Source organism: Macaca mulatta, chromosome 14 (genome assembly GCF_049350105.2).
Source record: "Macaca mulatta isolate MMU2019108-1 chromosome 14, T2T-MMU8v2.0, whole genome shotgun sequence".
Classification (NCBI taxonomy): Eukaryota; Metazoa; Chordata; class Mammalia; order Primates; family Cercopithecidae; genus Macaca; species Macaca mulatta.
The window spans coordinates 90,851,975-90,876,865 of record NC_133419.1 but is presented as its reverse complement, the minus strand read 5'-3'; the positions used below and the strand labels follow the sequence as shown (position 1 = coordinate 90,876,865).

The window sequence follows — 24,891 nt, the reverse complement described above, 5'->3', positions numbered from 1 at the left end:
TAAGCAGTAATTTAATATAAACAAATAGTAAATATATCAAAGAAATTAAAAGCAATAGCTTAGTTATGAATGATATCAATTCATATGAATCCTAATTATTTTCTCTGTGGTAAAATGAAAAATAAAGGTATTACTGAGGCATCTCATAGGAAGGGGATATCTGAGGTGCTTAATAATTTAGAATTTATAGGCTTAATAGATGGTAAACTACTCAACAATAAGTAAAAGTTACTTGAAATAAAATTTCCTTTCTGAAAATTTTACTTCAAATTGAAATAAAATTTACCTTCTATAGATGAATCTGAGTTGATATAAGCAATGCTTCTCTCCTGGAGTATTTTGACATTCTCCTACAGTTGAAGCAAAGTTGTTACTTAATTCACATTACTTACAGTTGTGAAAATGTCAACAAAATAAGCAAATTAATTTTGTGAAATAGCGGTTTACAAGTATCTTTCAGAATTAAATAGCTATATTCGTCTGTGACCATAATTTCTGAGAAAATGCAGAAAACCAGTTGGTTAACAACAATTATGCAATTAATATAAGAATTAAGGTTACTCTGAAGCAATAGCTACTGTTTACAGAAATAGCAGAGAGCCCTAAGGAAAAAGAAAATATTTTCAAAGTGTGGTTCCTTGATTCCCTGCATCAGAATATGCAGGGATGTGGCTCCTATATTCTAGGGCCCTGCCCTAGATCTACTGAATAAGAACTCACAGTGAGGCTAAAAGTGGGGCCTGGAAATCTGTATTTTATTATTTTATTTTATGTTTGAGACAAAGTCTCACTCTGTTGCCCAGGCTGGAGTGCAGTGGGACGATCTCAGCTCACTGCAACCACTACCTCCCAGGTTCAAACAATTCTTCTGCCTCAGCCTCCCAAGTACCCGGGATTACAGGCATGTGCCACGATGCCTGGCTAATTTTCGTATTTTTAGTAGAGACGAGATTTCACCATGTTGGCCAGGCTGGTCTTGAACTCCTGACCTCAGGTGATCTGCTCACCTCAGCCTCCCAAAGTGCTGAGATTACAGGCATGAGCCACCGCGCCGGGCTGGAAATCTGTATTTTCTAATAGATATAACTGGCAATTGACTTTTGCATACATTGAAGTCTGAGATCCATTTATAGAGGGGATACCCAAGTAAATTTATCATTCCAAAAGTAAGAAATAGAAAATTTCCATTTGTTTATATTTACTATGTATATGGAGAAGTGAACAAAAAACAAAGACAAAAAATTAGAAAGAGAGGAGGCACACATTAGGACAAAAACAAGACTCTCTTTCGCTCTCTCACTCTCTCTCACACACACACACAGACACAGATTCAAGAAAGATAAAGCAAGACTAATGCACTTACACACAAAGAGGAACATACTGAGAGCCCTCCACCTCTCTCTCTAGCTTGTTAGCTTTATAAAGTATGTTTTAGTAAAAACATCTAAAGCTGTGTGTGGTTATGGCACACAAAAAAAACTTTACCTCTTTTCACTGGCTTGCATAGGCCAGGTGATAGTTGACTCCATTACAGAGAAATATAAAATGAGAATTTCCATTATAACAGATTTATAGCAAAAATGAAGAAGATTCCTCACGTGTATTTAAAGAAGGTAAGCATGCTACTGAATATAATCAAAAACCTGGCACAAAACTGGAAAAGTGTATTGAAATTGCCTTTTAATGCACATGTTTATAAATTAATGCAAAGCATTTTTATTTTTTTATATATTACATTTCTTTATGTTCAGCTGCTGAAAAATTTAAAAAACAGATGCATGTGTTTATGTGTGTTTATATATGTATCACAAGAAATCACATGTTTCTAAATCACATGTTTCTAAAAGCAAATGACCTGACGCACCAGAGGGGCAGGAGGAAAAAGATAATGACCTGAACTAATAAAATTTGATTCATCAAATTAATGTTACAGTTTCAAAATGCATATTAATAATACCAATGTGAAAAATAACAATTTGCAGTGTAAATGTAATCAACAAAGGATAAGTGATACCAGACAAGTAACTGTGAGTGGGATTTTTACTCCCTCTATATTTGTTTGATTCATATTATTCCTATCATAGTATTTTAAACTAATGTAAGAGAAAATAAGTTAGGAGGAAAGCCTTTTTTTTTTTTTTTTTTTTTTTGAGACGGAGTCTCGCTCTGTTGCCCCGGCTGGAGTGCAGTGGCGCAATCTCAGCTCACTGCAAGCTCCGCCTCCCGGGTTGACGCCATTCTCCTGCCGCCCGCCACCACACCTGGCTAATTTTTTTTTCTTTTTTTTTTTTTTTGTATTTTTAGTAGAGACGGGGTTTCACCGTGTTAGCCAGGAAGGTCTGGATCTCTTGACCTCGTGATCCGCCCGCCTCGGCCTCCCAAAGTGCTGAGATTACAGGCGTGAGCCACCATGCCCGGCCGGAAAGCATTTTTAAAACTGAACACAAGGGCAAGACAGGTACACCATATTTTAAAACAGCTCTATAAAATCTGGACTTATAAATGATAAATAGCAGATGGAGGAGGGCAGGTAAATACTTATGTAGTGCACCTACCTAGAAATACCACTGGACCCAGCAATCCCATTACTGGGTATATAACCAAAGGAATATGTCATTCTATATAAAGACACATACACACATATGTTCATTGCAGCACTATTCATAATAGCAAAGACATGAATTCAACCTAAATATCCATCAATGACAGACTTGATAAAGAAAATGTGGTACATGTACACCTTGGAATACTAGACAGTCATAAAATCTAATGAGACTATGTCCTTTGCAGGGACATGGATGGAGTTGAAGACCATTATCCTTGGCAAACTCATGCTGAAACAGAAAAATAAATATCATGTTCTCCCTTATACGTGGGAGTTAAATTATGAGAACACATGGAAACATAGAGGGGAACAACACACACTACGGACTTTCAAAGGTGGGAGAAGGGAGAAGGGAGAGGGTCAGGAAAAATAACTAGTGGGTACTGGGCTTCATACCTGGGTGAGGAAATAATCTTTCACTAGTAATATCACAATATTAGTTTCATAGAGTCTCAAAAATTACTACATTTGAGTTATAGGTTTAACATTTCAAACCAGGTTTTTCAAAATTCTCTCTTCACCTAGTTTTTAAAATAGTTTTTCAAATAACTTTCAAAATGATATACATGTGAAAAACTAGGTGAAGTTAAGGGAGAAGTAAAGATGAAGAGAGAAGGGAGCCAACATTTATTGATCACTTACTGTGTGGGTTAAATGAGTTAAAATGGGCAAATCACATAGCTACTGTAAAGCTCAATAGAATTAATATTGCAATTATTATTGCTATTAATACATGATAACACTCTTCTAGAAGAGATGTGATCCCAAATTGTGTGTTTATTGAACTTAGTCTTACAGAAAAAGTAAAAGTTTACCACTGGGTCAAGGCAGGCAGGATATGCCAACTAGAGAAATCAGCTTGTAGAGTTGTTGAACAGCATGGCAAAATCCCATGACACAGTTTACCTATGGAATATACCTGCACTTGTACCCCTGAACTTAAAATAAAAGTTAAAAAAAATGTATATGCTTACCTTTTACATTTAGGAACTTAGAGATTACTTGACAGAGAGACTAAAAGAAGAAGTTGAAAGTAAAGGGCCCTAGGAGAGACACTTAAATATAAATAATTAAGAGTCAGTGACAAATGACAATCAATCATATGTGAAGAAAAAAAAACCTACCTCTGAAATTGTAAAACAGGTCAATTTATTAAAGTAATTCAATTCACAGAATTATCACTTTATACTTAACAATGAAGCACCTATCTGTTGTAAATGCTAAAGTATACTTATGGTTGCCATTTTATATGGAATCTGTAAATGTGAAAATACAGTCAATATATGGCCATCTTAATAGAACATCTTATATTTTGTCAGATGGAAGAACTCTACAGAAACTTCAAAAACGTGAAAATTAGCTCTAAGCATCTGTATCAGTTTTTAGATATGTTAATTCTCTTATCAAAAACATCTTGCTAATTTTGATTATTTTGAGCTTAGTGATTTTACGTATTTTTTAATAAAACAAATACAAATGGCAACTAAAATATTTTGACCAGACACAATACATTTGTTTGTAGCCTAGTAATGAGAGGTTATTGCCAAAGTGATGTGAAAGTAAAAACAAACTACTTCTTAAATTCTCTTGAGTCATTCTCCAAATCAAAACCATATTAGGTAATGGAATGTATTTTGATCATCCTGAGATACATACATATTTGTTCCCTGTTGACCAAAAAAAAAAATAATAAGAACCTTCTTTGTCTTATTTACCTCAGCCCATTCTGTGGAACCCAGAAGTCCAAATTCTTCTGCATCCCAGCTGGCAAAAATGATAGTTCTTCTAGGTCTCCAGCCTGTAAGTATTGTTAACACAGGTGGTTAGGTACAACTGCCTAAAAAATAAAAGAAAATTAAGCAAGTCACTTTTTGTCATCATCTAGGAAAGAAAGGTTGTTTACCTTTACTCATCAGTTTTCCAAAACTCCGGGCAATTTCTTGCAAAACAGCAACCCCACTGGTTGGGTCAATAGCTCCAAATACCCAGGAGTCCCGGTGACCTCCCAGAATAACATACCTGTCTGGAAAATATTATGTTCAAAAAATCTACAACTTTGAATACATTATAAATATTTGTGATTTATGTTTTTAAAATAAAAATTATCTTGCTTGAGTTTCCTCTATAGAAGACAAGAAACACTATAAAGTAAAATCTTCTTTTAGACTTGTACCAGTTTTCCTCAAAATTTAGTAGTTTCAAATCAGCCAAAAAAACCCACATCAATTGTTGCCTACAATTTATCTTTACTTACTCTTTAATTTTTGTAGAAACAAAATGTTTTAAAAAAATTATCTGACTCACCAGGTTCCACAGATCCTCTGATAGTTCCAATTACATTGTAAATCCTTGTAATTTTATTGATGTTATGAACATGCATTCTAACCTTCCTAGAATTTTAAAAGGAATAAATTAGTATAGCAAATTATGTTTTTTTACAGTGTTTCGTTATTAAAAACTATCTTCATAATAGTGCTTTATTATGAAAAGCTGTGCAATAGCATAATGAATTCTCATATCTCTACTACCTAAATTCAGTAATTGTTAACACTGTTGAAGCATTTGCAAGTAAGGTACAGACATTATGCGAATTTACTTCTAAGCACCTAAGTATGTGCCTTGAAGTCAAATTTTAAAAGCTGTCTATTTTATGTTATTTTCTCATAGCTAAATTGTTATCTATTTAAAATTCAAAATATTCTATTATTCAAAATGTCTTCAATATTTATTCTAAAATGTAAAAATATACCCCAGTTAATTATGAAAACAAAGAAGACAGCCCATTATGTAATAAAGAAAGAAGTATAAGCATATTATTTGAATGTATCTGTTTATATTAAATCCTAGGTTCAGTAATTTTCTTCATGATTGTGGAAATGATAAGTAAGTTTAAAAGCTGGCTTAGTGCCACCTATAAAAAACATAAAAAATTCTGTTGTTAAATGAGAATTTGGGAAACTCCTGCTAAAATGCACAACTACATAATGAAATGTTTCTAGGCCATGATTGTTGATTCTGATTTGGGTCAGGCTTTTAAATATTCATTCATGAGTTACAATCAACTGAATTAGAAAACAAGGGAAAATACAATCAAGCTCAGCCAGACAGAAAAAAAAAGTGTCACACACATTTTATGAATCCAAGATGACATGGGAAAATGCTAGTTTTCCCCAAGAGAACAAAATTAATCATAGTTTATTCTAAGGGTAGGGAGACCGCAGTTGTTTCTAGTTTGTGATGGAAGAACGAATAAGACCCTGAAACTTGTATATTGTTAAGAACAAATTCTGGCTTCCCCCACCCCCACCAAAAGTATACTGTGCTTCTGATATTTAATCCATTCGCAATATTCAACTAAGATTACCTCAGAGTAAAACTAATCGATGGGTATTTTTTTTTCATTTTAAGGCATTAAGTAAATGATTTCTTTTTGCTACTGACAGATGAAAATTAATAGCAGAAAAGAAGAAATATTGTTTAGCATGTGTTTCTAAAAATATGGGCCTTAAATATATGATTAGTAAGAAACCTAAATTCATTGGTATTGTGTCATTAACAGAAAAAAATCAAGTAAAGAAAAATGCAACATATGAGGAATGAAAAAAATTGATATTAGTCTAAACAAAAACATAGGCTATCTGCTAAGATTCTCAAAGAAGCACATCTCCATCTTTAAACCTATGTCTTTCTCGTTTTTAGTATTTTTGAGCTCCAGAAGAATATATATTTGTCCCATTATTACTTTATCACGTTTCAAATAAACTGAACTCCAGAATGGAGTCTCCACAGGGAGGAGATATTTTGCCTGCTTTGTTCACTGCAGAATCACCAGAACCCAGAATGGTGCCCAGGGCATAGGAAATGCTCAAGAAATATTTGTGAAATAAATGAACATAATCCTGTAAGGAAAAATTGGGAAAAACTTTGGCTCATCCATTCATTATGGTCACCTTTACCTGTCAGTGTTCTTAACTAGACTATTTTACAGCTCTGTAGAGAAAGAAGTTAACTTGTAGAAATATGAAAGTAATGCAAATAATTCAATTCCACTGAAATGCACAATCTGTCTAGTGAATGTTTGTGTTCCTTTCCTCACTGTGGAAGATTTTTGGAGGTTCCACTTTGAGGTACAATGGATTCATTTTGCAGAACCAGGTATGGGCAGCTTAAATCAATTCTTCATATCTTCTTTTGGCTCTCACATGTAAATTCTAAGCAACAGAAGAAATTTAACTTTGCTGATACTCTGTATCCCTAGCTTTATTTTTTCTCTACTGATGTTGTGTTTTATGTTTCCGCATTGCTCAGGGCAGATTAAGTTATTCCTCATTGGTGGCAGCAATGATTTGGAGTTTGCCTTTATGTCTTGTCATTTGATAATATCTGTAAATGGATTAATGGATTATCGAGATCTCTGTGAGGTGAGACATGAGAGAATCTAGCTTTTAGTTTTGTTGTTGTTGTTTGTGTATTTGTCCACTTTGAGTTCTAACCAATAGAGAATTCTGTGCTCACACTGAAGGAGCACGGCTATTTTATATCTAGACCTAGGAATGTTTATGTTTTTGAGTTTACTCTTTAATTGTTACTAAAAGTGTAGAACTGAAGTTATATGTTTTCTCTGTCTATATGTTTCTGCTTATAAATCAGAAAGGGCTTTACCTTTCATTGAATAAGTTATGTTTTCCTTTCTCTGGAGGGTATAAGCAAATAAGATAATAGTCTCTTAAATTAAAAGAACACTGTTCTGATTGAATTATAGAGATAAACACATATAAATCAAACATTTATAAACTTATTTTAAAACAAGGAAATTGGACTTCTAATACTTTAAAATTTCTGGAATAAAAGAAATCTTACAGAAACTAAAAAAATATTCTGAGAATCCAAATTCACATAGTTAAGGGTAAATTGTTAGCAAACAAGACTGATTCAATACTTTTGGTTTAATAAAAACAGTTATATGCACTCTGATTTATCAGTATTACATTTTTCTCTCCCATCACATTTCAGGCAAATCAAACTTCTTGAAGTTCTGATCATGCCATGCTGTTCAACAACTGTACAAGCTGATTTCTCTAGTTGGCATTTCTTGCCTGCCTTGACCCAGTGGTAAACTTTTACTCTTTCTGTAAGACTAAGCTCAATAAACACGCAATTTGTGATCACGTCTCTTCTAGAAGAGTGTTATCATGTTTTAATAACAATAATAATTGTAATATTAATTGTATTGAGCCTTATAGTAGCTATGTGATTTATCCATTTGAACTCATTTAACACACACAGTAAGTGATCTATAAATGTTGGCTCCCTTCTCTCTTCATCTTTCCTTCTCCCTTAAGTTCACCTAGGTTATTTTTTTTTTTGAGATGGAGTTTCAGTCTTGTTGCCCAGGCTCAAGTGCAATGGCGCATCTCGGCTCACCGCAAACTCCACCTCCCGGGTTCAAGCGATTCTCCTGCCTCAGCCTCCCAAGTAGCTGGGATTACAGGCATGTACAACCACGCCTGGCTGATTTTTGTATTTTTAGTAGAAAAGGGGTTTCTTCATGTTGGCCAGGCCGTTCTCAAACTCCCGACCTCAGGTGATCCGCCTGCCTCGGCCTCCCAAATGCTGGGATTACAGGCGTGAGCCACCACACCCAGCACCTTCACCTAGTTTTTCACATGTATATTACTTTGAAAGTCATTTGAAAAACGCTTTTAAAAATTAGGTGAAGAGAGAATTTTGAAAAATCTTTGAAATGTTAAAACTTAGAATTCAAATGTAGTAATTTTTGAGATTCTATGAAACTAATATTGTGATATTACTAGTGAAAGAATCCAATATTTCATTTTGTAAGTACTTCTTAAGTAATGTAAAATTGTTAACTGTTTAGTAATGAAAAAGAGAAAAAGAGATAAGCAAATTATCCCTGGCAGAACAGTTATCTTGACATGTTTCCATTAAAAATATAAAACTTTTTCAGACTGTTAAAGTAATGCAAAATTACCTGGAAGAATTATTCCCTGTAAAGCCAGGTCCGATACTATAACTCACATTGAGGGCTCCCTTCCAGCTCTCATCTGGTGGAGTGATTCCTCCCAAGTGGCTGTCAAAATAAAATGAAAGTGACAGAAAAAGGCTGACTATCACTATTTCTAAGGAGAAATTATAAAGTTTGATGACAATATTTCATTCATATATAACACAAATATCTGTCATTTGTGCCAGGTACTGTCAAAAAGTCCCCGCTTTGTGGGGTTCATATTCTAGTGAGAGAGCCATACTGAAATCAATATGTAAAATATGTAATATGTTAATGATAAGAGCAAAGAGAAAAAATAAAATAGTGATGGCAAATGGGAAGCCCATCTCCTTATTTTTGACCTTAATTATTTATGTGGGGATTCACTGAATCCAAGAAATCCTAAATATAGGAAATTAATGACTCCATTAAGGAGAATAAATTAATTTGTAAAGAAGCTGCTGATTACATAGTAGGCACTCAAACAATTATTAAGTTGTAATACTCATACAGGCATTTAAAAACGGCAGTTGAGAGATATGTAAAGAAATGTCAGTTATAGAATACAATAATTGTTTACTATATTTTAAATATGGTGCTAAGTATTTTACACATATGATCTCATAATAACACTATGAAGGAGAAACAGTTACTAGCTTCATCTTACAAATAAAGAAACTGAGTCAGAGAAAGTTTAAGCAACTGGTTCAAGGTCATACCTCCAAGTAAGTGGGGGGCATTGTCATATTCTTATAATACACGTTGAATATAAATATCTAATGAATACCTATGAAAATTCAATTGCTTGAAAAATCTCAAATCAGAATTATCTTTGGACATAGTTTTGTAAGAGAATTTCATTTGCAGCAAACAGACAGATATTTTATTTTTATTTCTTAGTCACCAAATGACTACTTTTATGAAATGAAAAGATAGTATACTCTGTTATACCTATTTCAGGAGTAATTTAGTTATAAAACTTTATGTTTAACATAAGAATGCCATATTGGTTTTTGATGAGAAAATAGACACCTAGTGCAAAATATCTTAATCTCATATCCAACAAGAAAACTATACCGTAATAATATTTCTGCATCATTATATCCAATGGGATGTACAGGTATTTTGGGGATTCCCACTCCTTCTTCAACATCAAGTCTGAAAGTGTATTCTAAAAAATCAAATGCATAAAATGAAAACAATTTAAAAATCTGAGCAAGAGATATACAGGGATTTTTTGCATTACCATTGCAGATTTGCAATTATGCCAAAATTAAAAGTTCCCGGCCGGGCATGGTGGCTCACACCTGTAATCCCAGCACTTTGGGAGGCCAAGGTGGGCAGATCATGAGGTCAAGAGATCGAGACCATCTTGGTCAACATGGTGAAACCCTGTCTCTACTAAAAATACAAAAATTAGCCAGGAGTGGTGGTGCACACCTGTAGTCCCAGCTACTTGGGAGGCTGAGGCAGGAGAATTGCTTGAACCCAGGAGGCAGAGGTTGCAATGAGCCAAGATCAGGCCACTGCACTCCAGCCTGGCGACAGAGCAAGACTCCGTCTCAAATAAATAAATAAATAAATAAATAAATAAATAATAATAAAACTTCCCCCAAAGTCAGACAATTGTTTTACCTAATACATCTTACTTAATAAATCATTTACATTTTAAGGTAATGTTAATTATAGAGATGACAGTTTTCCAAATTTGTTTTGACATTTCACATAATTTTCTTGACCTTTACAAGAATATTTTATTTCCTCAAGAATCTTTTGAATCTTTCTCAGAGAAACGTTATTAACAAGATGCTTAGAAACTGTGTCCCAGATTCTGAAACTATAAATAATTGGAAAAAAACCCAAGAGAACATATGCAATATTGGGAATAAATGAGAAACATCTTATTCAAATAGTAATGTAATATATTATCATTCAAGGAAGACTGAAAATTATCGCCAGCCCTAAAACCTCATTGGAACTGTGGCTTTCAGCCAAGATAGAGTTAAAGGGACCAAATTTACCTTCATGCCTGAAACACCTTATTTTTTATTCACCTTATTTTATGTAAATGAAACATTTTAAAAATAATAAAATATGTAAAATAATAGTTCTATCATGAGATTTTTATTAGGTAAGTAGCTTCATGAAATAATTGACTGCTGAAACAAAAATTTTAACACTATAATTAGGTAGTAAATCAGTAAGTATATAAGACTTTCATAACACTATTAACTAATTTGACCTAATTGACATTTACAGAATACTCCAACCAAAAGCAGAATATGCATTATTTTCAAGTGCATATAGAATATATATTAGATAGACCACATTCTGGGCCATAAAACATGTCTCAGTAAATTCTCAGTATGTTCTGTGACCTCAGTGGAATTAAATTAGAAATCAATATTAGAAAGATACCTAGAACGTCCTCAAATATATTAAAATTAAATAACACATTTATAAATAAACCATGGGTCAAAGTAGAAATGAAAAGGGAAATTAGAAAGTATTTGGAACCAAATAAAAATAAAAACACTCAGCCTAGGCAACACAAGAAGACCCATCTCTAAAAGTAAACATTAAAAAATTAACTGGGCATGGTGGTACATGCCTATAGTTCCAGCTACTTGGGAGGCTTGGGCAGGAGAATCACTTGAGCCTGGGAGTTTGCGGTTACAGTGAGCTGTGGTTGGACCACTGCAGTCCAGCCTGGGTGACAGATAGGGTGACAGAGTGGGATCTTGTCTCTAAAATAAAGTAAAACCACAATATATTAAAATCTGTAGGATGAAGCTAAAGTAGTGCATATAGAGAGAGGTATAGCACTAAATAATCCATCTTAGAAAAAAAGTTAAGTTTCCGACAAATGACATCAGTTTCCACTTTCAGAAACTAGAAAAAGAACAAATAAAGGCCAGAATAAGCAGGAGAAAGGACATGATAAATATCACAGCAGAAATCTAAGAAATAGAAACTGGCTGGGTTCCTGACGGCTCATGTGTGTAATCCCAGCACTTTGGGAGGCCAAGTCAGGAGGATTGCTTGAGTCAAGGAGTTTGAGACTGGCCAGGGTAGCATAGCAAGAGCTATCTCTATTTAAATTTTAAAAAAGAAATAGGAAACAAAAATAATAGTAAAGATAATCAATGAAACCCAACCTGGTTATCTGAGATCAATAAAACTAATAAACTTCCAACAAGACAGATCAGGACAAAAGGAGAAATGACTAAATTGCTAACATCAGGAATAAAGGAGAGAATATCACTCTAGTACCTGCAGACAGAAGAATAGTAAGAAAATATTATAAACCACTCTATGCTCATAAATTCAACAAGTTAGATGAAATGGACAAAAATCTTTGTAAAAATGCAAACTACCAAGACTCACTTGAGAATAAATAGACTATATATAAAAGAAATTCAACTTGTAGTGAAAAACAGTTCTCCATAAAAAACTTCAGGCACAGATAGGTCCCTGGAGAATTCTACCAAGTATTTATAGACAACATTGAACCCATTCTTTATAAGCTCTTGCAAAAAAGTGAAGATGAAATGGTTCCCAACTCATTCTAAGAGGCCAGCATTTCTCTGATACCAAATGACATAAAGATATTACAAAAAACTAAATCTACAGCTTAACATCCCTTATGACCATAGACAGAAACATTCTTAAGAAAAATAAATCAAAAATTCAACAGTATGTAAAAGGATAATACGTTGCCACCAAATTGGATTTATTTTAGGATGACAGGGTTGGATTAACATTAAAAACAATCATATAATTTAACAAAAGTAAATAATAACATATGATCATCTCTATGTGCATAGAAAAAAAACATTTGGCAAAATCTAATATACATTTCTAATAAAAACACCCAGTATATTAGGATAGAAGTAAATTTCTTCAGTGTGACAAAAGGAATCTATAAAAAACCTAGAGCTAGCATAATATTTAACAGAGAAAGAGTGGATACTTTCCCTGTTGGAACAGAAGTAAAAAGCGAGTATGTCTGTTGTAACAACTTCTATTCAACATTGTACTGGAGTACCTCTATAAAATGTATATAAAAAGAAGAAAGAAAAAAAATGTCCTGGAGGTTCTAGCCAGTACAATAAGGCAAAAAGAAGAAAGAGAGAAAGAGAGAAAGAGAGAGAGAGAGAGAGAGAGGAAGGAACGGCATGTAGATTGAAAACCAAGAAATAAAATTATCTTCATTTGCAGATGACATAATCATGTATGTAAAAATGCTGATAGAAGCTACAAAAACTAGCAGAATTGATGGGTTTAACAAGTTTGCAGGATACGAGACCAATGTATTTCTTCTAGAAATAGAATAATGTTTTCATTTCCTAGTAATGAAAAGTTGGAATTGAGACTACAATAGCATAAAACTATGAAATGTTTGTGGATAAATCTGACAAAAGGTATGCATGATTCATACAGTGAAATCATAAAACTTTGCTGAAAGAAATTAAAGATTGTGAAGTTACATTTTATTTATGGATCAGAAAAGTAAATATTGTTAATTCAATTCTCCCAAATATTGCCAATTCTCCCCAGATTGATTTATATATTTCATTCAATCTCAATCAAACTCCCAGGAGGCTTTTTGGTGAAAATTGTAAATTAGTTCTAAAACTCACATGGAAAGGACCAAAATTAGGCACAACGTTTTGAAAAATAGAAGCGTTGTAACCTGGAAGTTGTACACATCTGTTAGAATGTAGAATTGAAAAGATTGGCATACTAAATATTGGTGAGGACATAGCAAATAGAACGCTCATACATTACTGTTGAAATATAAAATGAAACAACTTCAGAGAACAATTTAAAAATTTCTGTGAAAGTTAAATATCCAACTAACCATAGTATTCAGGCATTTCACTTCCAAATATTTCCCAAAGAGAAATAAGAGAACACGTACATACAAGGTCTGGTACAACAACTGTTCATGACACCTTTATCTGTAACAGCCCCCACACTGAAAGCAATCCAAATGTCCATCTACAAGTAAAGGAGTAAACTGCGGTATAGCCATTCAAGGGAATACTACTCAGCAAAAGAAAGAAAAACTATTGACAAAAATGCCAACATGGACACATCTCAAAATAATCATGCTGACAGCAGAAAGCAAGAGGAATGGTTGCCTAGGGATTGTCATGAAGTGGGAAGGAAGAGTTGAGAGGGTGGGAATATAAACAGATGAGAAGAAGCTTTTCTGGGATAATAGGTATGTTCATTATTTTGATTGTAGAGGTCATTTCACGTATGTAAAACTTCAAATTTTGTGTTTTAAATAACACAAAAACTCATTTGTTTTAAGAAAAAAAAAAAGAGAAATGTATGTATTAAGAAGAATACAATCCATCGGTAATTCAGGGAACCTAAATTGTCATTTGTTAAAAGGAACATTACTTTAGGTATGAGGATCAGTATTTCTGAACTCTAATAAAGGAAGAAGGAGAATATGAGTTTACTCCCCATGCCGACATCTCATGAAAATTTAAAATAATACAAGAACAAATGTTTTAAAATTCCTAGCAACAGTAATCCAAAACGATATAAGTGTACTCAATTTTAGTTTAATATTATTCTGAACATGCTTGCTTTTCTTCCTTTTAAAAGGGCAAGGAGTACTTTTGCAAAATTGGTGGACTGATAGGCTCATCCCTCACCTTTTGCTGGATAGCCTGGAGTGAGTGGGTCACCAGCACCATTCAAATTTAACACATTTCCTCTCTGGGCTGCAGTTCCAGGAAGATTCCATCCTTTGGGATATGGCTGTACCTCAGGAGCAAAGTAGTCAGCCGGATCTGAGTACAGGATGATTCCTATGGCTCCTGCTAACATGGCATTTTTAACCTGCAGGGGCAATGTGCAATTCATAATGCAGATATGGCAAATGGTTGGCTTATTCATATAAGAAAGACATTAATTTAATAATGGAAGGATATTTAGACACTGCCTTTTATCATACAATTACACATTCTGTTCTCTTGGCTTTGAACACAATTTCCCACCTGTTAGACCTAACAGACTTCCATTATTCCATGGAATTCTAAACAAGTTATCATTTCTTCCGTGAAACATTCCTATTATAACCCGCAACTGTAGAATTAATGTTCTTCCTTTGTAGTTCTACATTTTCTATATTATAGGATAGCTCATAATGTATTAAAATATCTTTTAAATGTCTATCTCCCCTATTAGGCTGAGGGTGTTTTTGAAAACATGAACCATGTCTTCTTAATTTTAAACTACTCTAAAATCTTGCACATCATAGAGTAAGCATTCTACAAATATTTATGGAACTAAACTGATTTAAAATTGTATGCAGAGCAGTCATATTTTGAGAAAAATGGCCCAGGGCTTTTGTAAACATCTTTCTAACAATTCAAACTGGCCAAGAATAGGAAAATGTACCCTGTGAGATACCAAATTCTTCTTCACCAAAAGTATTGTAGCAGAAGATGGATAACAGTCTTGATTCATAAGAATGCATTCCAATATTTAGAGAGCACCCTGTTATATCACTCAGAGTATAATCTGTCACAACTTTTTGAAGGAAAATTGATGATGTCTATCAAAATTTTGAAAGAATATACACTATTATTTAGCCATTTAATTTCTATGAATCTATACTACAATAATCTTCACGCAAATTTCTGAAGCATATATTGACAAGGATGTTCACAATTAAATTATTTGTAGTAGTAACAAATTCAAGATAAGACAAACATCATCAGTAGTGGAATGGTTAAATAAATTGCTTGTCAATTCTGTGAAATATGATGCCATCATTTAAAATAGTGAGGTAATTAATAAGAAGTTATATAGAAATTACTAAGTACCAGACACTATCCTATGTGCTTTCAAACAAAGTCATTCAATAAGGACTCTATGAGATTGGTGCTATTATTGGCATTCGCATTTTATATATGAGGAAACTTTGCAACAGAGAAGTTAAGTAACATGCTTAACTTAACATGCTTACTGTTACTTAATACGTTAAGTAACAGTAAAAGATCTAGAAAGAATAGGATCTAGACCAGAACCCAAGTGATACGGATCTAGGGTTCTATGTTCTTAACCAATGTATTACATAACTCTCAATGTGCGGACATGAAGAATATGAGTCTTGGCTGAATGAAAAAAATTAAGTCTTGTAATATACAATGTAAAAGGTAATAAATATGTGTAAAATGGGCATATAGGGACAGATGTATTTATATTCCACATAATTAGATTTGAGAAAAGCTATTAAGATTGATTATATCTGGATAATGAAGTGGGTAATGCAGGGGAGCTCTTCATTTTTTACTTTATATAAATTTCCTTCAATTAAATTTCAAAAAGCAAATATTACTTTTGTAATAAAAATGATTAAAAAATAATTTTCTTTTCCAGGTATGTGAGAAAACATAAAAACATGAGTTTCTGTGTACCCATGGCAAATAGGAAAAAAAAGAAAGAAAAGAAATGTTTGAAAGCAATTTGGAAACTGAGAAGCAAGTTGGTCATTTACATTTACAGAATATATATATCCTCTCATTCTCTGTAGAAAAACAAATAATACTGTACTTTATTTCCTCTGAAGATTTTTCCATATCTTGCAATAACAATCTTCCCAGTACAGTTGATGCCCATCTCTCTTTCTAGTTTGAAAAAGTCTTCAGTGCGAGCATAGTTCACATATATAAGATCTCCCTATAGGGAAAAGAAAATATATATAATACTGCTAAAATTCAAGAAAAAAAACAAAAAATAAGTTTGTTTCACAATACTACATCATCAAAAGTGTTTCCTTTCTTTATTTGGGGAATAATAAACAGACCCACGGTAATTATGCAGATGTCATTAGAGAATCTGTTAAAATCCTGGAAAGGTTTTTAAAAATGACAATGTATAAGACTTATTTATTTATTATATTTGAGACGAAATTTCACTCTGTCATCCAGGCTGGAGTGCTGTGGTGCTGTCTCGGCTAACTGCAACCTCCTCCACCTCCTGAGTTCAAGCGATTCTGCCTCAACGACCAGAGTAGCTGTGATTACAGACACGCGCCACCATGCCCAGATAATTTTTGTATTTTTTAACAGTAGAGATGGGGTTTCACCATGTTGGCCAGTCTGGTCTTGAACTCCTGGCCTCCAATGATCTGCCCCCCTCAGCCTCCCAAAGTGCTGGGATTACAGGTGTAAGCCACCGCACTCAGCCAGACATATTTAAACAGTGTATCCTGTGTTGAAGAAATTATCAGTGTATACTAAGCCACAGGGAATAGAGTAAATAAATGTCATTTTAAAGATCCTAACTATATTTATTTACTTTCCAACCATTGCATTACCTTAAGAACCTCTATAGTATGATCTATAACATCCTATCTATGAATCCATAAAAAATTCAAACTATTAACAATGGAAAGCAGCTTGTAAAAACACCTACTGCCGGCTGGGCGCGGTGGCTCACACCTGTAATCCCAGCACTTTGGGAGGCCGAGGCGAGCGGATCACCTGAGGTTGGGAGTTCCAGACTAGCCTGAACAACATAGAGAAACCCTGTCTCCACTAAAACAAAAAGTACAAAATTAGCCGGGCATAGCGGCGTGCACCTGTGGTCACAGCTACTCAGGAGGCTGAGGCAAGATAATTGCTTGAACCCGGGAGGCAGAGGTTGCAGTGAGCCGAGATTGCGCCACTGCACTCCGGCCTGGGTGACAACATCGAAACTCCGTCTCAAAAAAACAAAACAAAACAAAAACAAACAAAAACCACCTACTGCCTCACTGAATTAAAAGCGTGTTCAGCAGTTTCTTTGTTATTTCAAAGAGTGGCATCTGCTTCAGCAGGATCAGTTTTTAATGTATTTGTTTTGTTTCTTTTTTCTCTGGTGTTCTTTTCTATTTTATTATAATTTTTTTTAATTGGGGGATGAGGTTTTCATAGTACTGAATATCAAACAATGGATCAGCATGTATGATTCACCTAATTTCCTTGGTTTTAGTCCTCTATACAGATTTTATATAGCAAAAGAATCATTTAAAGACTTGGATTACAAATGTATTTTATTTTACCTCTGGCATGCCTTGGGCTGAGAAAGCATTATATGGTGGAACAATATTTGTAACATTCTCGTAGCCATCTGGTGTTGGTTCGAAGTATGATGTTTTGAAAATCTAGCAACAATTAGAACATGTCAAGTTGGAGAGAAAAATTCCAGATTATTATTAAGATATAATTCATTTTGCCTCCAAGTATATACTTCAGATTAAGCATCCTGGAACTAGGTTCTATAATTAAATAGATAAATTACACTGACAACAATGAGAAAGAGCCTTATCATTATTATTGTCTTCCTAATAATAGAAACTGGCCTCAGGACTTAACACCATGTCAAACACATAATGGATACTGAATAATTCACTATTAACAAATGTCTACTTTTACTTGACCCTACATTACAATCCACATAAAATAGTCAGATTGTAAAACATAAAAAGTACCAACAATTTCACATACCTCAGTTTCATGTTCATCCACAATCGATATATAGTTGGCATTGGTCTCATTGGGGTAAGATAAGAGGACATCGTAATGAACCAACTTGGCTGAATCTAGTCCAAATTTCTTCCACTGGGTTTGGATTTCCTTGGCAAGCAACAAATTTTGTTCCGTTCCTGCCAGATGAGGAAGCTTTGTAAAAGAACTAAAATGAAAATAAAATATAGGAGGGAGTTAAAGACTATGCTCAGATGATGTGCCTAAAAACTACTCTAAATGCACTACTTATGCTTTGGGCATTAAGTTATTGTTCCTATATGACATATAAAAGAAACTTAGCTAATGTTACCAGTTTCTAGACAGGCCAATTTTTAAGTTATTTGTATACAACTGCAGTTTTCATATTATGCTTCCTCAGAAAAGAACTCATTTCATGGTAGACACAATCAGCAGAGGCTCAGCTATGAGAAGACACCTGGAAGAACCTCATACTCCTATACTAACAATGTTCCTTTTTGCTGCTTGTCAGAGAACAGAGACATTTTGGGAAAAAAATTAGATCTTAATATTTCGCAGGGACCACTTGGGCACTTCCATGTTTAACTTATATGTTTCTACTGTTGATTGTATCATCTATGCAGCTGTTTATTGATCTCATTGATGTCAAAGTGCATGCATTTTTATTTTTAATATCCCGTTAGTGCTTAGTTCTTGCCTTTTACTCAAAAAGTAAGGCTTGCTGAATTTATTTTGGGCAGTGTTCTCTTGGTTCTGGATGTAAATGAGTTGTAACATTTAAGTGACCTCACAAACTTAGTTCTTAGTGAGATTTATTTTACTTGGGGTGAATAATTTTTTTTTTTTTGAGACAGAGTCTTGCTCTGTAGCCCAGGCTGGAGTGCAGTGGCGCGATCTTGACCTGGGCTCACTGCAAACTCCGCCTCCCGGGTTCACGCCATTCTCCTGCCTCAGCCTCCTGAGTAGCTGGGACTACAGGCGCCCGCCACCGCACCCGGCTAATTTTTTATATTTTTAGTAGAGACAGGGTTTCACCGTGGTCTCGATCTCCTGACCTCGTGATTCGCCCGCCTCGGCCTCCCAAAGTGCTGGCATTTCAAACGTGAGCCACCGCACCCGGCCGAATAATATTTTTAAAGTCCCTGGCCGGGCGTGGTGGCTGACACCTGTAATCCCGGCACTTTGGGAGGCCGAGAAGGGTGGATCAACTGAAGTCAGGAGTTCAACACCAGCCTGGCCAACATAGTGAAGCCCCGTCTCTACCAAAAATACAAAAAATTAGCCAGGCTTCGTGGCAGGTGATTGTAATCCCAGCTACTTGGGAGGTCAAGGCAGGAGAATTGCTTGAATCTAGGAGGTGGAGGTTGCAGTGAGCCGAGATCATGCCAATGCACTCCAGCCTGGGTGACGAAGTGAGACTATGTCACAAAAAAAAAAAATAAAAAAAATAAAGTCCCCCACCATCAGTAGAACAAAAATAAACCCTTTTTAAATTTTTTTTTTTAGTTAACCAGACGACAGCCATAAAATATATGGTAGTAGAGGGAAATTAACATGCACTGAAAACCTGTTGTATGACCAGCACTCTACAGTCACTTTCATATGTGTTTTCTCATTTAATCATCACAATCCTTCTTCCATCATCCCCATTTTGCAAATGAGGATACTGACAGAGTGGCTGAATAATCTACTCATAATTTTACAGCTAATAAATGCTGGAACTGGAATCCAAAATTTTAGTTATCTGATCTTGAGAAATAGTGATATTTCTAAATAATTCATCTGCTCTTATTACCCATATGCTTAAAATTCTTCTACAACTCCCTGTACCCCGCATTAGAAAGTTCACACTCTAACATGGCATCTAAAGCACTTTTGGGTTAGGTCCTCTCTTCTGTCTTTTCAGATTAATTTCCCTTCACTCTCTTATAAACTTTTCTGCTCTCTGTCACTGAGTATACTTAATTTTCTCATAAAGTGATTATGATCTTTAATACTTTTTAGCCTTTGCACAATGTCTTATCTCAGCCAAAAATATTGTCCCATCTACCTGACTCTCCCTCTATTACCACTTCTAATCATTCTCCTTTCTTATCTCCAAACTATTAATCATCCATAAGGACTCTTCAAGCATCATCTTCTCTGAGAAGATGTCCTTCTCTATATCATAAAATGAAAACTGCAGGTATCAGATGTTTAATTTCATAATATATTTATTTTTAAAAAGTACAAATGTGTTCAGATGGAAGTTATTTTATATGTATAGGAATAAAAAAGTAAAACAGAGACATTTAATTTCTAATTTATACAATTCATTATTTTAGTTTCTACAAAGAGCAGATATGATTCTTGTAATTAGAAAAAAAAATATTTATTTCTTTAAATTAGGAGGAAGGATTAGCCATGAACTTTTTTGCCTCCCATATTTTCAAGAACCCCCTGAAATGAAATAGAGAAGTACAGAACAAGAGTAGGAAGGTATAACATCCTTTATTTTATATCAGAATTTCTCTGTATGGTCCCCAGATGGGCATTACAGCTTCAGGCATACATATTCACCCAGTAACTTCAGGAGAAACAAGTACAAACTAGAATAACTATTCCTTCTTTTGTGTTTAACAAAGGAACATTTTTGTAGAAGATCTTAGCTAAGTTTTTATCTCATTTCATTAGGCAAAATAGGGTCATTTACCCCTTTTCAAACCAATCAAGAGATTCCTGGGCTGGGAAGAAGGTAACCTTTACTGAACACATATCCTCCTGAGGGAGGGAGAACACTCACAGTTGAGGCTCTGTTAATAAGAAAGTGGCTGGGAGAAATAAAATTGTTCCCACATTTAAGCCCTTTAACTCAATCTCCAAGCCCTCCTTTGCCTTCCAAACTCCTCTGCTGTGTTCATTAACCCTTTAGATCTGCAATCAACAATTCGCCTATATCTTCAGCACCTTCTCTGAATGTTTCCCTGACCTCCTTGTCTTTCTTTCCTTTCTTTTTTTTTTTTTTTTAATTTGTTTTTCCAGGTGGAGTTTTGCTTTTGTTGCCCAGGCTGGAGTGCAGTGGTACGATCTCGGCTTACTGCAACCTCTGCCTCCCAGGTTCAAGCGATTCTCCCACCTCAGCCTCCTGAGTAGCTGGGATTACAGGTGCACGTCACCATGCCCAGCTAAATTTTTGTATTTTTAGTAGGGGTGGGGTTTCATTATGTTGGACAGGCTGGTCTCAAACTTCTGACCTCAGGTGATCCACTGTCCTCGGCCTCCCAAAGTGCAGGGATTACAGGCATGAGCCACCATGCCCAGCCAACCTCCTTGTCTTAACTGGTTTCCTCTGAGGACTCTGCTCACCTGCAGGCTGTTTATTTCCCATGACCCCACATATCTCATGACTAAAGTTCAGCTAGGAGGCCTTCTTACTCTCCACTGGCTCTTTCAAATATATCTCTTTCTTCTTCTTTCCAAACTAACAGCTTTTTTGAAGCTTACACCAAAAGTCACCACCCACTACACCTTCTAGGCACTGTCATCTACAAAACTTTAGGTCACGCCTCTTCATTCATTAAAGTTGGGGGCCCCTAATATGCTGTATTTCCCACTATCTCTGTTCTTGTCATCATTCTTGGTGTGTAATTTTTTATTTGGTTGGATGCAAAAGAAAAAACAACACCAACAACATATTTAATCATCATGAAAACCATTCAAAGATTGCTTATCAACCTATGCATAATCCCAGCACTTTGGGAGGCCAAGGCGGGTGGATCACCTGAGGTCAGGAGTTTGAGACCAGCCTGGTCAACATCTCTACTAAAAGTACAAAAACTAGCCAGGTGTGGTGGTGGGAGCCTGTAATCCCAGCTACTCAGGAGGCTGAGACAGGAGAATCATTTGAACCCGGGAGGTGGAGGTTGCAGGGAGCCAAGATTGTGCCACTGCACTCCAGTCTGGGCAACAGGGCAAGAGTCTGTGTCAAAAAAAAAAAAAAAAAAAAAAACCTCCGCCATCCTACTGCTACTGCATTGCATGAGCTATATATAGATTGAGTCTCTCTTCAAGTGATGTTCATTCCTACTCATTCTTTTCCTTGTATCACCAAAAAAGCACCCCAAAACAGACATTTTGAACTAACCTCTTGATATCTGATGTGCCTTGATAATAAATAGCTAAAATTGAATAAGAACATTATAGCTGATTTATTCCTCATTACAATAGCTCTCTTAAGTTCATCCATAGACACTAACATGGAACCTTGTGATCTCATCACCCATCTGTTGTTACAGCACAGATGGGTAGAAAATAAAGACACTACTCAACTTATGGTGAGGTTATGTCCCTATAAACCCACTGAAAGTCAAAAATACTACTAAATTGAAAATGCATTTAATACCCTGATAAATCCATCATAAAGTTGAAAAATTCTAAATCAAACAGTCATAAGTCAGGGATTGTCTGTTAACTGTAGTGTATGTACTTCACTGGGTGTATTTGTCTGTAGGGTTTAACTGGAGTATTAGAAGAAAAGAAGAGAAAGAATGGTGCAGAAAGATATTTTAAGAAATAATAAACGAGACCTTCCTAAAATAATGGAAGACATAAATTTACATTGTCAAGAAGCTCAGAGAGCCCAAACACGCTAAATTTAAAGAAAACTATACCTAGACACGTAGTAAAACTGCTGAAAATAAAAGACAAAAATGATACATGTTATATGATGTAATGACTAAACTTCTCATAGGATGACAGCAGCTAGAAGACAGTGAAACATTTAAAGTTCTGAAAACTTCATGTGTGTTGGCAGAGTCAACCCAGAATTCTATATTCAGGAAAAATATGATGGGAATAAAGTTGAAGTAAAGAATTTTATGGATGAAGAAAAACTAAGAATTTGTCACCATCAGAATCCACATTACAGGAAATACTTAAGGAAGTTATTCAGACTCAACAGAAATAGCACAGGGCAACCTAAATCTTCAGAAACAAATCAAAAGCATCAAAAAGGATAAATATCTAAGAAACATGAAATACTAATTTTAACTTTAATTGGTTTACAATACATATAAATGTTCGAAGAAAAAATATAACATTAATATAGCATTTTTTGAGGTTTATATTTAATGTCTGTATGATACATATGACAGCTACTTCATAAAGGATGGTGGAGGAGAGAGTAAATGGACATACACAAGTGTGAGTTTCTCCATTTTATATTAAGTGACACACTAGTAAATTTAAGCATGCAGTGAAACATTAGAGATGTGTAATATAACCTTTAGAGTATCCACTAAAAAGTATAGCTAAAGAGGTATAGCCAAAAGATAAATTGAAATAAAATAAAATTTCATATATTTTCCCCACTATCAAAAAGTCAGAAAATGAGTAAAGGTACAGAAAGAAAACAGAAGACAAACCATAAAGTGGCAGACTTAAGTTTAATTATATCGATCAATAACTATATTGTATGTTAGTGGACTAAACACTCACAAGGCAGAGATTACCAGAGTGGACAAAAAAGCAAATATCTATTATATGTTGCCCACAGAGGGCATACTTAAATTAAGATTACAAAAATGGATAAAACAGCAAGTGACAACTGTGTTCTCTCTATAGAGGGTACATTTTAATTCTAATGAAAGTGATAGTTAAAAGTAAGTAGATGGAAGAAGACATCCTATATAAACATAAGTATTAGAAGGCTGACATGGCTCCATTCATATGAAATAAAATAGATTTTAAAACGTTATTACTAAAGATAATGGAGCACATTTCATAAAAATAAAAGGTCATTCTGTTTTGAACACATAACAACATCCATGTGTATATGCCTAATGAATGAGTCTCAGAATACATAGAGCAAAAACTGACCAAATTAATGGGACAAATAGACAATTTCATATTCATGGAGAAAACTATAACATGCCTCTGGATTAAATTTGACCCCCTCCTAAATTAGTAAAGAAATAAAGGAATTACCTAACAACCAGCTAAAAAAGAAAAATCATATGATCATATTAATTGATACAGAAAACGCCCTTGGCAAAATTCAACACTCATTTATGAAAAAAACCCTCAGCAGTCTTGGAATAGAGAGGAGCTTTCTTGACAAAGAGCATCAACAAAATACCGACAGCTACATCATACTTAATGGTGAAACTAAATCTTTCTCCTTAAGATCAGAAAAAAGAAAAGAATGTCCATTCTTACTACTCTTATTCAACAGAGTAATGGAAGTTCCAGTCAGCACAAAGAGGCAACTTTTCTTAAAAAAGTAAAAGGCATACAGATAAGAAAGTAAAAAGAAATGAAACGTTCCCTTTTTGAAGATGACATTATTGTCTACATAGAAAATTCCAATGAATCTACAAGAAACAAACCAAAACAAACAAACAAACAAACAAACAAATCAAACTCTTTCCCACCTTCCAGCCAAGTCCAGTGGCTCACACTTGTAATCCCAGAACTTTAGGAGGCCAAGGTGGGAGGATCGCTTCACCCCAGGAGTTTGAAACCAGCCTGGGAAATATGGCAAGACTCTGTCTCAGAAAACACCCCCAAAATCAAAATAAACAAACAGACAAAACCTCCTTAGAGTTCAGCAAGGTCACAGGATGCAACATCAATACACAAACGCAGCTGTATTTCTATATGCTAACAACAGAGTATGTGGAAAGTGAAATTAAAACACAATATAATTTGCATTTGCTCCAAAGAAAATGAAATACTTAGATGTAAATCTAACAAAGCATATAACGCATCTGCTTAATGCAAAT

General features: G+C 34.7%; 1 protein-coding gene and 1 long non-coding RNA gene across 3 annotated transcripts in view; one reads left to right on the top strand and one right to left on the bottom strand.

Moving 5' to 3' along the window:
* Window positions 1-24,891, bottom strand: part of NAALAD2 (N-acetylated alpha-linked acidic dipeptidase 2) — a 55,591-nt gene that overhangs the window by 23,980 nt on the left and 6,720 nt on the right. For both annotated transcript variants that reach the window (XR_013404555.1, XM_001082880.5), the window contains exons 3-12: window positions 18,131-18,317; window positions 17,686-17,787; window positions 16,194-16,319; window positions 14,288-14,474; window positions 9,690-9,783; window positions 8,598-8,696; window positions 4,910-4,995; window positions 4,509-4,628; window positions 4,321-4,403; window positions 287-350 (exon numbers count right to left, since the gene is read on the bottom strand). Coding sequence is in view for 1 of the 2 variants with exons in the window: in XM_001082880.5 (XP_001082880.4) it covers window positions 287-350; window positions 4,321-4,403; window positions 4,509-4,628; window positions 4,910-4,995; window positions 8,598-8,696; window positions 9,690-9,783; window positions 14,288-14,474; window positions 16,194-16,319; window positions 17,686-17,787; window positions 18,131-18,317 (1,148 nt within the window). In the remaining variant the exon portion in view is untranslated. The remainder of the gene's footprint in view (window positions 1-286; window positions 351-4,320; window positions 4,404-4,508; window positions 4,629-4,909; window positions 4,996-8,597; window positions 8,697-9,689; window positions 9,784-14,287; window positions 14,475-16,193; window positions 16,320-17,685; window positions 17,788-18,130; window positions 18,318-24,891) is intronic.
* LOC144334596 (uncharacterized) lies at window positions 6,904-7,782 on the top strand. The gene is made up of 2 exons (XR_013404557.1): window positions 6,904-7,026; window positions 7,619-7,782. It is a non-coding gene; the product is annotated as an uncharacterized LOC144334596 (long non-coding RNA).